Here is a 15,651-nt window from a genome sequence, read left to right on the forward strand (position 1 = left end):
TTGTGTCATTCTTTCTGATTAATGCAGTCCAGAGAGACGCCTCCTTCTTTGCCCACCACACCCCGGTCCGGCGGCCCGACACACTCCAAACATTTTCTACCTGTTAACCTTGAGAAAATATCCCAGTGAGTGGGGCGACAGAGAGCAATGGAGATCATGTGGGACTGACTGAAAAAAATCAAAATGGAGATTTTGGAGAATGTCACCCAGCCAACCTTGTCACTGTGATTAGGCTACTGTGATTAATTAGTTCAGTAAGATTGAGCAATTGGGTCAGAATTGTGTGAATATGTGCAGGAACGTCATGTACCTTTTTTCTCCCCCTTTTAACTACTTAATGGGGAGAGATTGCAAAATAAATTTGAGTAAATTTATATAAACAAATATAGTGAATTATCAATGTAAATTCAGAATATTTACTATATAAAAATTATAAATTTAATTCATATAAAAATTCCAAATTTCATGAGTTTCATAAGCCAGTTTTCATAATAAAACTCAAATATAATTATGCAGATATAGATATAGATGACTCTAATGAGCTGGTTATTCTTCAAAAAGAATATCATTTGATTAAATTAAGTAACATTAAAATAGTGTATAGTATAATAAATAATATATAAAAATTATATACAGATACATCAATTATACCTGAATTGTCTAGGCCATTGTTGATTTTTGAAAATTGTGATGATAAATGGTAATTATGATAATTATTTATTAGGTATTTATTTACATTAAAATGTACACAAAATCTTATACAGTATATTATGTATACTGATTGAACATTATATTTAGTATATTGTTTCTATTATATATTATGTACATACAATACAGTTATTTTATATGTATTTAGAAAAACAGTAAAAGCTGTATTAGAACATTAATACAGTAGAAATACAAATTTAACAATTAATAATTGACCTTTATATATTGTTCACACACACACACACACACACACACACACACACACACACACACACATATATATATATATATATGTATACATAGTAAAGGCAAGTTAAAAATTTTGAAAAAATAAATAATATTTAACTTGCCTTTACAGTATAATGCTTACAAATCTAAAGTGCCCTGAAATGGCCATAACGCTTTATATGTGTGTGTATTTGTATTAAAGAAGGAATGAATGAAGGAGAAATTCAGTTGACAAGACCTCAGAGAAAGAGAAAAACTTAGGAAAGTCTCCAGCACCTGGCCAGTATTTGAGGAACAAAAAAAGCTCTCATTGAGAAAGATGTGCTGCGTGTGAATGTTTGCAGGGTAGTTCGGGGTGGAGCAGGGCTGTATACGTCTGATTTGCTGATATATCCTTGAGGCCGGCGTCATCAGTCGCTGTGCCTGCAGAGGCCGGCCAGAGCCAGCCGAGGCTTTTGGTAAGACAGGGACGGCGTTCAGGCTCCTGCCAGGGTGAGGAGGGCTGGCCTGGTTCAGCACTCGGCTCAAAAGCAATGAGCCGTTCTCTTTAGAGCCGTTTGTTTGAATCAACCTATTTCTGGCTAACAGAGTGAAGGGACGTTCAGTGTGGACTGAAATGGTGCGTATGGAGCCTCCTCAGTGTTACATAAACCAAAAGCCCTATATAAACACCTCCTGACTACTGAATTGTGTTTTGATAGGCAGCCATATCTACTAAAATAAACACAAATGACAGTTTTTGGCTGTGTTTTCTAGGCAATTTTTTTTCTGGTTATATTTATCATATCATTTTACTAAGACTCTAAAGATAGTTTCCCCCATGTCTTTTTAGTAAAAAAAAAACATCCATTTGAATGGTCTCGAATGTGCCGTGTTATCATAACAGTTTGGGATCGTACGGGATATTTTAGCTGGTCAATGGAGAAAAGAGGAAAACATTTCTTGTTGTTCTTATTAATGCTTTTAGATCTTTTATAAAAACAAACACATTTCCACTAAGCGTCAGAAGTAGAGCACTCGGAGCAGCTTTAGGGGGCTGTTTTTCTCTTTGTTGCATCAGTAGAGAGGAGAGATCTCTCTCTAACCGAAAGCCTCAGGCTATGAGTTTGACTGAAGCGGAAAAAAAACATCCTATTTTGTTTCTCTTAAAAACCATACATTATCAAAGGCATCTCATGCATATCTTTGATCTAAAACGGTTACATCTTAATAATTATGGTTCGGCTGGGTGAAAGAACCAAATGTTTCTTTTTTCATTTTGGTATCGTTCGAAATTGTTCACCGTCTTGGTGAAAATAAGACCTGGGAGTGAGCAAACAAACTAATAAATAAATAAAAACCGACAGAACTGCGCTGCTATATTATTTAATGACAAGATGTGGAAAGAGAGGAAATATCCTTTTTAAAAACTGAATATAAATCATGGTGTGTAGCTTTCGTGTCTCATCCCGATCTTTGCGCCGTTTCTTTCACTTTTTATAACAATTCATCCCCTCAATACAGCGCTGAGAGATGTTTCCAGTAATCCTATATGCTTAAATATAACTCATTTTTAACTTGTATTTTCTGGCCGCTCTCTTTCTGAGCTTCTGCGGAAAATGATGTTTTTACAGAACATTTCCCTTTGCAACCTATCAAAGAGGTGCAGTCAGTGGTAATGAAACAGGAAAACATTTCAGCACTCCTCTCTCCTCTTTAATGGCTGAAAAATGCTAATTGGAAGAAGACCGCATGCGTCAAAGAAAACAAAAGAGGTGGTATGGCAGGCAGCGGGACTCATGTTGGAGGATGGTATTTTGAAATGTGAAATGTGTCACTTAACTCCTGCTGAAACGCACGCCGTTTGGAAGGGAGGTTCGAGGAACGGAAGCCCCTCCTGAATGTGGAGGTGCAGCGGAGCAGGGAGAGACGTTTATGAGGTAATAACCAGATGCAGTCACACAGAGTATGAAAATCTGCTCCAGAAAACCCGAAAGGTCCAACTATATACTGATCCAGTCGTTCCTAACACGTCTCAGTCGTTGATTTTCATGTGCATGACTTGTTGCATATCTAAATAAAACTACATCTATTTCAGACTGTTTTCATTTCAGACGTCTATCATATACAGAAAATATGTTTGCATTCTAGAAATTTTCTTTGGTAGTAGGGGAACTTTAAAACACTTAAATGCATTTAGCTGTATAACAACTGGATTTTCTTATAGTTTCCTATGAATAAACATTTCAAACAATTAAAAAAAATAAAATAAAATCCCTAAATCACATTTCTCAAAAAACATTTTTTCATTATTTGTCATGAATTGTCAATCAAGACACATTTTTCTCCATTATCTGAAGGGAAGAAAAAGGCTAAAATAGAGGGATTCCACCAAATGTCAGATTCTCAAGTCCAATAAGTTTTGTGATCAGCATTTAGTGAAGTACAGAAGTAATGAGTTACGTAAAGCTGTGTGATGGGCCTCCTTCCTCCAGAGAAAGGTGACATTTTAATTACCCTGCCTTATCTGATGGATTTCAAGATATTTTTCCCAGTAAAAGCCTTCTCTTTATTATTTTTGTATTATATGTTCTTAGTTTTCGCCTGTCAGTGACTGTACAAAATTCATTTGACCCAGTCGTTGATTGAAGATGGAAGTTTTTATATGGTATAAAATAGTTTTTTATCAGGAGCCTCAAATCTCTTCAGTGTGAGAAGTGTCTCCTGCTTTTATGACAAAAGAAAAAAATCCCTATAAAGAAATAATTGTGATAAAATAGATTTCTGACTTGAGTAATATAAAACTTGCTCACTCTCATTTGAGAGGTTTTTTTTACTTTCTTTTATATCATCAACTTTTCATGAATTAATTTAATATATTTCATGTATAGTTTTAAATGATACAAAAAAAAACACCAGAACTTTGTCCACTATCCTTTATTTGCATTATATAAATAAAAACAGCAAAAAAAAGAAAAATGCATCAGCAAATTATTTGTTTTATTGCAAACATTAAATTGAACAATTATTTAAATAGTAAAAAATACAAATATATGTAATGTATTAATACAGTAAAAAATCCATAATTAGCAATACAACACAAAGCTCAAGAATCAGTAACAACATCAGCTGATCCAGCAATCGAGAACTATAAGTGTAATACTGTATATATTTCATGTAAGTGAAAGCAGAGATGTTGTAGTTTTGGATTTAATAAACATAATTGCAGTGGTGGCATGTGAAATGGCTTTGATCATGATCACAGATGTAAGGTTACACCGCAGAGCCGATGTGGCATATTATTACTTCTATTTGGGTTGCCGCGTTTAAGTGCACAGTTATAATTTTAGCAGTACTGACGTTAATACCAAAGTAGTCATCGCTATCAATAGCTGGACGGCTTTATGGGCAATTGTAAACAGTGTACAGCTTTACAATTTTTTTTTTTTAAATATTAAATTATTCTAAATACAAGTTTTGCTGACCTCTGACCTGTGAACTGCAATATTGTCCTTTTTGGAGCACGGCAACATCACCTACAAGACAAGAACAACATTTTGGAAGCATAATCAATACATCTGAGTCACTCGCAATGTTAAAATACTTTTTATTCACAAGATTCACAAAGCTATTTCTGCATCCCCATGGGGGAAATATGTTGCTGAAAATGCTGTATCCTGTAATTGGTATTTATCTTGCCTGCTGATTTTGTGAAATGCATAATTATTTTAAAAAGATGACTTGACATACACATATTTGCATAAGAAGGGTTAGTACATTGTAATTTTTTAGGAGAATGTTATGATTGCTTGTAAATGGTCTTTTATTTGGCTCCACAGAATATATACATCAGCACTGAAATGCACAGTCCAGAATTGAAGTATCTGTATTTCCAACACACATGAATACTGTGTGTTCAAGTGTTTTAATATATAAAAACACCTTTTTTTGTGAAAAACAAAAATGTCATTAGCAGCGTATAGAGTTTCTCTATTCAAAAATACAGCAGTGACAGCATGCTATGTTATTGTTTATAAAACTTCAGATCTCGCCATACATATCTGTGGACACGTATGACGGCATCCCGCCTCGTGTAGCTTGCGAGCAATTTGGATCATAATTTGCTGATGTGATGTGACATGCTACATAAAAAAAAAAAAAAAAAAAAAACTACTTCAAAGACTATCACCTCAAATATCCCTCGCTTTTTTTAGTTCCAGTCTTTTAACATCCGTCTGCGATCCCTTAAGCAGAGAGCGTAATATTCAGACATGCAGAATTTCTACAACATATAATGTGCATTATAGCATGTCCTGGCATTTTTATGCAAATAGGGCCATCTTAACCTCTACAGTAAATAACCGAACAGACTGGAAAGTGTATAAATCTGAGGATATTTTCAGAACATAAGATAAATGAACCAAATCCATTTGCAGTCAGTCATTATAAAGTATCAACACTTAAAAACAGTGATAGAGAATCAGTTTAAAACATTAAATAACACCATAAAGGGCTTACAATCTATAATCCCTCAGTCTGATGCTGCTTTCTTCAAATACATTAGGTTGATAAATTAAAAATATAAATATGTATTTCGTATAAATGCATGTTGTGGGTGAAGATGTTCATTGATGGGCACTTTTTATTATTATAATTATTATTATTAATAAAAAAAAAAAAATCTTATGCTTAAATGATCTCTTTTTTCAATCATCTCAATCAAGCAACTTGCAGGAAAGATCAACACAAACATTTCTCCTATTAGATATTTAACCAGGACTGTAAAGCTGAAAATGGCACAGTTCAGGCTCCACACAAACCTTTCAAAGTGCGTTGGCATTGCATCTTGAGCTTAACGCTTGTGCTCGCGTGGCATACCTTCAAGCATGGCCTATTACAAAAGAATAAGATGTACTACACCGAATAAGATGATAGGTGCACACAAACATTTATACATTATATATGGATAACCATTCCCAAAACACACATAAAAACACACACACAAACATACGCCGACCTGTCAACACTAACTAATGCTCAAAATTTGCGTTGCCACTGATTTGTGCTGGCACATATTAATAAAATACAAAGTGCATAAATAAACATGTTTTACATATTTTTCTTTAGGTCGTAGGAAAAAAAATGTGAGCATTGCAATTCTCTAACACATCAATAAAAATACTGTAACTATTTGTATATCTACTAATCTAAAATTATTTATACAGGCTTGTAGCAGTTCATCAGCATACAATGAAGACAGCTGTGGATAATTCACCATGCCAAGACACACTCACGTCTGGGTTTGGAGAACGATAAGAAACCCAGCATGGATTTTTTTTTTTTTATGCATTATGTTTTTTGTTTACATTTTACATTACAGTGTTAATGTTATAGTCAAATTACTGTTACAAATGAACAATATGTATATTTAATATGTAAAAATTATTTGGGGGATTATTTGTAAATTAATATTGTTGCTTGTAAGCACTTACATTAATATATGTTTAGCACAGGCACTGTAATCTAAAGCGTTAAATCCTTTTTAAGTGCACACTAACACCTTGAAGGGAACTTCATCACAATGCTAAATACCAAAAATGCTTTCTGGAAGACAATGCCGCAAGAACTGCTCCAAACAAACAAACAAACAAAAAAGTCACCGACTTTAAACTCTGTTAGGATAGACCTTATAATGCACAATGATATGAATAACACGACAAAACAACACCAAGCATTAATTTCTGGATTTTTCACGGTAATAATAATAAGATTCAGATCAATCAATAATCATAATTAGAATAATAAATAAGCTATATTCTTATCAATAGCAGTAGCCTATTTTAAAAATTCTATTTACTAAAAGTTAAAAAGAATTGGATTGCACACAGAAATCTCTTCCTAACGCACGTTTATTGAAATATGCCAAGCTAATTATCATTGTGCAGTTGTCTTGCACTGAGACCGAGAGAGATCTATTGTTAAAACGAAATAATCTCGGAAAACCGTGGCATTTTTAACCCAGCGATACTCCTGCCCTACAGCGGGAGAAATCTTGGCTCCTTTGAGCCCGATGAGTTTCTGATGGGAGATTGGTGACGTAAGAGCCATCAACAGCGACAGGCTGATCGAGGTAGTCGCGAGGATGGATAGATGGACAGATGTTGGGGCGGAACTTGGACATATTTCCACATTATTAGCCCCTACCGACAGGCGTACAGCATAAATGATCAGTAAGATTGCAACTGGCAATAGCTCAAGGATGCGCAGCACCGTCAAAGGTAAGGACACGATTTAAACGTCGCGTACTGAAATATCAACGCTGCTGTGCTGATGATGTATAATATCCTAGCCTGGCTTGTTCGCACGTTTGCACTATACTAACAAATGTGTGCACTCACCGGGATGCGATATGCAAGGCGAAGCTCTCGCGTCGGTCCACAGGCTGAATGATCCGCTGAAATCACAGCAGAATCCCGGCGCGACGAAGAACCTTAAAATCCGTTAGAAACATCAGGCGACCGGAGCGAGCCGAGGCCACCTCAAAAATTCACTCGGATTTCTGCGTTCCCCTTCCGAGCGATTTTAAAAACACACCCACCCACTCGCCAACTTACAGAAAGAGTGGACATTGCGTCAACGCTGGTATAAAGACAAAAACAAAGTTGAGATTTAAGTGTGATTTTGGGGGGGTGCCAGGTAGCCTTACACCGGTGGCAACAAAGTACTGAAGAGCAGATATGCGGTGGATTTATTACAGTTCCTAACCTAATAGGATCCGAAATGTCTAACACCGTGGACTCGTTATTTAATTTGTGGATGTTTTGCAATTGATGAATAAGTAATGTGTAAGCGCTGTAGAGAGGCTTGTTACGGTCATACTCAACTTGTTCCAGGAGTCCCTCCCCTTCCCGTGCAAAGTGTTCACTTCCTAGTAAGGTGTAACGAATCAATCTGTAACTTCCAACTGTCCTTTTTTTTTTTCGTCGGCGGAAAAAGGTCGCAAATAATTTCCTTTTAGCGCATGAAATAGTTCGCAGTGTTGTTCGCCCGGCAAACGTGCGCGAGACAGATAAACAAAACTGGCAAAAGGGGAAAAAAAGACAGTGAAAGGATCAAAGAAATGTTGCCGAATGCATGGAAATATGTTGTTATATGCATGGAAATAAAATGATATGTTTACAGCGGAGACCCCCTCCTTTATGCGTTTGAATGTTTTGCGCGAGGTGAAACTTAGCCTGTTTTATTTTCGCGATGACGCCGAGAACACTGCATAACTGGAAAAAAAATACAGTTGTACAATTGTAGTTTAATTTTAACACCACTGTTTGTTTTCGTTTTATAAAACCGCATACTTAGTACATTCGTGTGAATGGACAACATCCAAACAAGTGATGTCTTCTCCAAAAAGGCAGTTCGTTGTCTTTCAACGCTCCTGTTTTGTGGGGAGGGGAAAAACAGAACAATTAAAAAGATTGACAGGTGGGTTTTCACTGTCAGAGTGACGCTCCGGAGGGGTGGAGTAAAGAGAGAGAGGCAGGAAAGGCAACTCGATGTGTCTGTCTATCAGTTGAGACTGTCTGAACCGCTCACGCATCCTGAACGCGCGATACATATTTCAGCGAAGAGCCGCGAGACCGAGAACGCTTCGCTCCCTGGAGTTTTTGTTTTTTTAAAGAGTAATTAGTTCACGTTCGGTGCGAGAGAGTGTGTTTTTTTGTTTATATATCGCTCTGTAGTAAACGCGTCACGCTCGCCCGAATCAACTGTCCACATGTTTCCCTGAGCATGGACGGACAGTGTGTTTGGTGAATATCGGGAGGAACACGACCAGAGACTCTCCACTGCGCGCGTGGGGAATTTAGTCCGTTGAAAATGCGCACTGAGCCCATTTGTGACTGACATTAACTGTCTCCTGTCTGCCTGTCTCTTCCCTTGGTTTTGTCCCGTTTTTAGGCTTTCCACCGAACGAGAGGACGGAAATACAGTTGGACGGGCTCTCCATAACTGGAAGTTTCTTCCGTTTTGCTACAAACAATTGCCATAATCAAAGGAGAACCTAAGGAAGCGTTCCCCCCCGTGTGTTTCTGCGCCGTTAGACATGGACGGGAGATATATCTGAGCTCTTGGCAATCATGCAATGACTTAGAATTCTTAAACGTGTCGGCCAGATACACCTACATTTTTATTTTTTTATTTACAGACTTTTTTAGTCTGTAAAAATATCTACAACCTTTCAAGACCTATTGACCCCTCTTAGACTTTGCATCGGCTCAAAGTGACTTTTTAAGAGGCGGAATAAAAACAGACTTTGAAGAGGAACGCGTTAATACATGCTTTGTATTACATTTTTTAAAATTAATTATTTTTCTCCGTCACTGGCATTTTGATTCTGTATGAGAAGTCAAGAGGAGGGGACGACAGCATGCCGCGGAGAAAGCAGCAAGCGCCGAGGCGATCTTCAGGTAAGCGGTGCATGCATGTTTTGTTTACTAATATTAGTGCATAGGGAGGGGAACAACATAAAATCACTTACACTTCATTATCGTGTTGAATGAAATGCTTGATCTAAATATTACCTGCATTCATTTTTTACATTTCTTTCCCCCCTTTTTTTTTTTATTTATTTTTTTTTTACTTTCAAAGAATGGCAAAACTAAGTTTATATCCTCAGAATGCATTCGATTCGTTTTAAAAACTAATGCATGAGTAACTTTTTTTTTTTTTTGAAGTTGTGCCAAATTAAAACTTCACACTCCACCGTGGCCTATATAGTCGAGTGGAAATGTAGTTTCAAAGTGCTTCAGTTCATCTATTTAGATGCGGATTGCCATCCTTGATTTGATGCTTGATTGATCGCCTGTCATGTGGCCGCCTTTGATCTATTCATTCCTGATAAACATCAGTAAATCATTCACCATGGAAACACGCATGCGCCGTGCGGCCGCAGCCACTCAAAGAACAACTTTTGCCCCCGTCGTGCGGGAAAATAGAGAAAGGAAAGAAGTTTTCGGCAGGGTTATACACTACTTTTTTTTTCCTTATTCAAAGAGAGCGAGAGAAAAGGGGGATAAGGGATTGCTGGGGCGTGTCGAGAGCACAAAATGTAGCAGAGAGAACATCTCTTCCCTGATAGATGTCACTGAACAAGGCCTCTGTACTAAGATCTGTTTTCCTCTCAGCTCAATTTATTCATGCAAAATGTACCTGTGCTCTTTGATGTTACAAGAGAGAGCTGATTTCAGTTTTTAATTAATCTTCCATGAAGAGGAAGAGAGCGAACCTCTTGATTTGTGATGAATGAGGTTGCATTTCCTTTAGGGTGATTAAACATAAAATAGCCATTATATTTTAAACCATTTTGGTGTATTGTACTAAGGGAGTTCTACTTTGTCCTTTTGGCTTTCCTTTTTTCCTGTTTTGTTCCTTCGGTTTTTTTTTTCCTCTCTCATTTAATCTCTGTGACTAACAGGTCCATTCTCTCCCGAATGAAGGCTCTCTTTCAAGTTCAAGCGTCAGCAGAGTTACAGATCTGCAGAATTAGGCCCTGATATTTGACTGATGAGGGAACAGCCGACATACCAGACACACTGCTGTAACCGAGGTTGACAAACAAGTGCGATACATAGATGACGTTTCATTCATTTGCACTGAATAATAATTATTATTCCTTGATTTTTACGCATACCTTTCTGTTCAGCGGGGGGAAATTGTGTTTTTAAGGGATTATTTCGTCTCCCTGGTTGTATGGCGAGACTGACATGGGGAGTTCGAAAGCTCACAGAGGTGAGATGGCGCCTGGTAATCTGACCTGGCAGCTCCTCCACAAAAACAAGCCATCAGCCCCCTCCACCTCAGCTGAATATTGATTTAATTTTCTCTATTCTGACGGGCATGTTCATCATTTGCTTTAATGGTCATTCAAAAGTTGGCAGACACATTGTTTCCGTTTTTCCCAGAGCCTGACACTTTTCCCCTCTCCATCAAAATAAAAATGTTAGGAATTATTGATTGAGGGAATAAAAAGAAAAGCCGCTTAACATGACAAGGTGATTTGTTTTTACTAAAACTTCTTCCAAATCATTCACACTGTCTTATTTTATTTTTTAATTTTGCGCTTTGCGCTAAAAGCACTTTCTACCTCCGTTCCAATGCTCAGCTCTTCCGTTATGCTCCACCTCTTTTAACGGATGACTTTGCCTTGATTTGGTTGCTATCATTGCCATTGTTTGCTCTGAGTGATTTACATGCATTGGTTGTGGGCTCAGGTCGTTTTGGTGCAGTGGGATCGGAGTGGCCCTCTCTGTGTTGGGCTGCTGCAGTCATTTGTATTTATTTGCTGGCTTTTCTCTGAAACAGACACGGGCCTCCCACGTAGAGCACAGACTGTGTCTGTGAGTTTGAGCTCTAGCAGAGAGGAGAGGAGCCAGGGGGGGACTCGGCGATGAATGCGGTATCTCTCTGCTGCTCCAGGTTTCATTTGGTTTTGTGTTTTCACAACCTCCCACGCAGACAGAGACATGCTCGGTTTGCGTCAATTCCATTGCACCTCTGTCCTCTGGATAGCCGGGGCATAAACACCGCCATGAGGTGGCTTGCAACGTTTTTTGCTGCTTTTACTTTTCCTTCAGTTTCACTTGGATAATTCTCTTTTTGCTTTTTCCTCAATTGAATTCTATTCACATTCACGTAAAAAAAAGGAAAAAAAAACAGCAGCACACAAACACACTCAAAATAAGAAAAATAAAACGTGAGGAGGGAGGAACCAGCACGGGGAGTCATTAAAACGCATTCTGTCCTCGGCACCAGAGGCTTCTTAATTATCCGACATAAAGGTAAAGTTTCCTCTGCTGGCTTCATTAGGGAGGAACCCTAATTATCTGAGCTCCTGATGGATTTGTGACAGGCTCTAACGATTAAAGCTGACAAATTCAGCGAAGTGTCAGGTCTGCAGCTGCCTTGATGTAATCAAGTTGATATTATACAGTCCCTTTAGCCTGTAGTGCTGAATTAACTCAATTTTCTGGTGCAGGTGACAAATGGACTTTGCTACCTGACTAATCACGTCACCCTGGCAATGCTGCCTAATGACCTCAGTAATCCAGGCTCTTAACCGCACCGCTGGGCCCAGAAAGCATTTGAGGCAGCCAATCAGAACGGGCCCTGCATTAGCCAATCGGGCCCAGCGCTCGGCAAACACGCCATCGTTCCGTCTCCGTGTTGATGGACGTACCACTGTTCTGTGTCATTGGTCGCACCACCGTTTGAGCTCTGAGTGTACCGACACACCATGCTCCTGCTGACAATAATCGCACCACGCTCTTGAAATCTGAAAATATTGTCAGAATTTGAATGCCGTTGAGCGCTCGCTTTGCTTAAGTCTCTCAGTGCAGCGTTACATATAAATCAGCCTGCTTTGAGAGCTGAATTTACAGATTATTTCATGTGCAGGGCTGTTACAGCTCGATTGTGATTTATATGTTTTTGTAGCACGAGTATGAGGTTAATATCTTTTATTCCCTCACACAGATTTATTATATTGTGTTAAAGATGTGGAGGTTTTGTTGTAGTCTGTTAAACAGCTTGGTGCCTCTCCATATTCATTCTCATATCTGGTGAGAAATGTGAAAGATTGTGAATTATCATTTCTCAATTTGGGCTGTATTTGTATTAAGAGATAGGAGTTGACGGCTATCATTTGTCTTGCGTGTATGGCACAAATTATAGAAATCAATCTATAGGGGTACATTTAGATGTCATGTTCTATCCGTCTCTTTTTCTTTAATGCCTGTTTTCATGCTAACAGGAAAAAAATCTATCCGTAAGACGTGCGAATGCAGCGTGACATCTGGGCTCACCTTGTGTTGGCTTCGCTGGAGGGTAGACTCATCCTCTCTCATGTCATTAACAGGTGACATTGACCCATTTAGTCAATATTCATGTTGGGACCCACCACTTACAACTAATAGTTTAATTTGCATTTGGGGATCAAGCCAGTGGCCTATAGGAAATCAAAGTGTATCCAGTTATTCTGAGTCCCGAGCTTGCCGTTCCCCTTGTCCGAGATCGTGGAGGTTGAGTTTGATTAATGAAGATCGATGACAGGTTTTATGGGAAGAGTGGATCAAAATGAAAATATGTTGGGACTTTGCATGAGCCAAGTGTGACGGTACACAGTCTGCGGTAAACAGCGCTCTGCGGTTTTAATGAGCTTAGACACATTTGGGAGTTATCTGGTTTCCGCAAGTTTTGTAAAGTCTGAAATTAAGAATACTTCCAGACGTGTGTTTGTGCATGAAAAAAGCGAGTGCATCTGCTGATAGTTGCTGAAAAACGAGCACACAGAGGACCGCAAAAAGCTAGCGTGTCACCAGAGGAGGTTTGGATTAGAGGTACTGTAGCATTATGGGAACTCAAAACTATCAAAAGGGCCAGCTGTGTTTTTTCTTACTCTTTCTTTCTCTCTCTTCTCGTCCTGTCTGTTTTGATCCCCCATGTTTCATTTCTCAGCTAATTTAGTCCACAGTGAGTCAGAAAGATGAGAGGGAGGGGGAAGAAAGACAAAAGAGAGAAAATCTCAAGTCATGACCCAGCAACGGGAGTCTCCAAGCTTGAGGAGTACACGGAGGTCAACGTGTACCCAGGGGAGCCCACGTCTGCCTTCTCTCTGTCCTGCCCTGCACTCATCTGTTGCAGCTTTCCCTTGCTTTTTTCCCCCCAGGCTCACAGGAAGGATGGGGTGTTTTTAGAGGCTCGGCGGAGTTTTCTCATCCCAGTATGCCGTTTTCCTCATGGAGCGCCTTATACATCCTCATCAGATAAAACACAAACGGCTCGGCCAACAGATCCGTGCCGATGTTTATAACGGGCCAGCAGGAGATTAAGCTTTGATGTTTGTGTTGTAGGATCTGAGGAGCATGTGGCGTCGCGAACAGGATGATGCTGTTTGAGACGTTATTTGATTAGTTGCGTATTTTTATACATAGCTTAGTTATTGTGATATTTCAGTGGTTGACATCATTTTATCAAGGATGGCCTCACAGACTAAGGATCAAGCCTTGCGGTCATACATTCATATTTAGCAACATTAATTTTGACAGATGAGCATGAAACAAAAAGAAGCTCTTTGATGATGTTAAGTAAACACCCATGAAGCCCCCTCAAACTTGGGGAAGTCACGTCCTGGTCACTGTTCCTCCTCCCATCAACCACTGTATTCTCAACTCAAAATATCCTGCCTGTCTGAACACAAAAGACCAGCTAAAGACACTTTGTAGTTTTGTCTGCAGGTCCCTTTGCCTTATTTACATAGTCGTGTGTTGTTGTGTTTAAGGTCGTAGGGTAAAGGAGCATCTGCGCTAAACAAAACTGCAAAAATATTGACTGTTTTCAAACAAGTTTTCAAAATGCATCCAAACATTTGTTTGGGCTATTCGGGGTGCTCAGAACAAACAAAGTACTGGGTCTCATTCGCTAATAATTGCATGGATAATTATAAATTTATACGCACATGAGAACTTCTCACAAAAATATTCTGCAAAAATATCAATATTTTTGTAAATTTAAAATAAAATTTAGTACAAAAGTTATTGGTGAACCATGATTTGTTCATGAAAATGTTTAAATGCAGATTTTATGCACACTTGGTGAATGAGATCCAATGTAATGCTAGCTTTTTTGCTCCAAACGTGAAACTGGTTTATGTCATAGTCATATCAGAAGATTACACATTTAACTTCTAGAAAGGGCCTTGGGAACAAGACTGCAAAACCAAGGGTTTAGTGAGAAAATGGTGATGTTCAGAAATGCAGAAAATAGGGGGGAAAAGGGAAGAAATAAAAAAAAGAAGAAGGGAGCGAGTGATAGAAGAAAGGAGTGGTGCTCAGAAAGGTATTAGAGCTGACAGATGAACAGGAGTGGGGAGAAATTCTCCCGCAGCAGCTGGGACTGCAGTCATTATCCTGACAGGTGTCAATTAAGAATTACTGCCTGCCTCAGTCCTCTGCGCAGCCCAGCTGTCTGCGCAGCAGAGAAATAACACTTTACCCTTGTCACTTTGTTAGTTCGTAGCCATAGCCTCCGAAAATGAGTCACCCCAACGCTAATCGATAACCAGTGTATTAGCAATTATTTTGCACATTGATTTACGAGGGCCAACGACGACTTCTGTGCTGTTATTAGCCCTTGATTAGATCTGCCCGCACACGTGAACACACACACACACACCCACACACACTCACACATGCATTCATAGCATGCTGCCCTGTTGCCAGGTGGATATATGTTTCCTCCGAGGCCCCAAGGTCTAGAACAATCTTAGTGCACAGTCTTAGTGGCCCTGTTGGGCCTTCCATCACCCGTGGCCGTTACAGAGACAGGTCCCTCTTAGGCCCCACATGCACCCACACACACACAAACATGTACAACACCTCTGTGGGGGTTGAAATACTGCCCAGTTTCTGACTGGCCCTGAATGAACGCTGATAGGGTTTGAGTATGTGAGTGTGAGAGAGGGTCTTGTAAAAGGCAAGAGTATTAGTGAGGTGTCGTGGTCTGTTTCAGCTAAATTAATGGCCCTTTGCTTTAGAAGGTGCTCCTGGTTACCGAGAGTTATGGCTGACCAGATAGGGGGCTTCTGGGTAATGTCTGTGTGAAGGAGCGCTGAACCTTCGCTACATTTATTTTCATGCCTGCGGTTATTTAATACTCAACTTTAAAGCCGTCGTCAAAAGCTTTGTA

At 39.1% G+C, this 15,651-nt stretch overlaps 1 protein-coding gene and 1 long non-coding RNA gene across 3 annotated transcripts in view; one reads left to right on the forward strand and one right to left on the reverse strand.

Annotated features, from left to right (window-relative positions):
* Nucleotides 1-3,894: 3,894 nt before the first annotated feature.
* On the reverse strand, nucleotides 3,895-6,677 carry LOC122140750. Its single transcript, XR_006157327.1, has 2 exons — nucleotides 5,736-6,677; nucleotides 3,895-4,451 (listed from the first exon to the last, which is right to left on the reverse strand). It is a non-coding gene; the product is annotated as an uncharacterized LOC122140750 (long non-coding RNA).
* A 374-nt stretch (nucleotides 6,678-7,051) lies between these two features.
* Nucleotides 7,052-15,651, forward strand: part of LOC109057846 (teashirt homolog 1) — a 34,546-nt gene continuing 25,946 nt past the window's right edge. The window contains exons 1-2 of one of the 2 annotated variants that reach the window (XM_042745583.1): nucleotides 7,052-7,193; nucleotides 8,869-9,377. In XM_042745583.1, coding sequence (XP_042601517.1) covers nucleotides 9,338-9,377 — 40 coding nt within the window. In that variant the 5' untranslated portion in view covers nucleotides 7,052-7,193; nucleotides 8,869-9,337. Of the gene's footprint in view, nucleotides 7,194-8,400; nucleotides 9,378-15,651 lie in introns of those variants that run through there. The other variant, XM_042745582.1, reaches the window with a different exon arrangement.

The sequence above is a fragment of the Cyprinus carpio genome, chromosome B19, assembly GCF_018340385.1.
Source record: "Cyprinus carpio isolate SPL01 chromosome B19, ASM1834038v1, whole genome shotgun sequence".
Classification (NCBI taxonomy): Eukaryota; Metazoa; Chordata; class Actinopteri; order Cypriniformes; family Cyprinidae; genus Cyprinus; species Cyprinus carpio.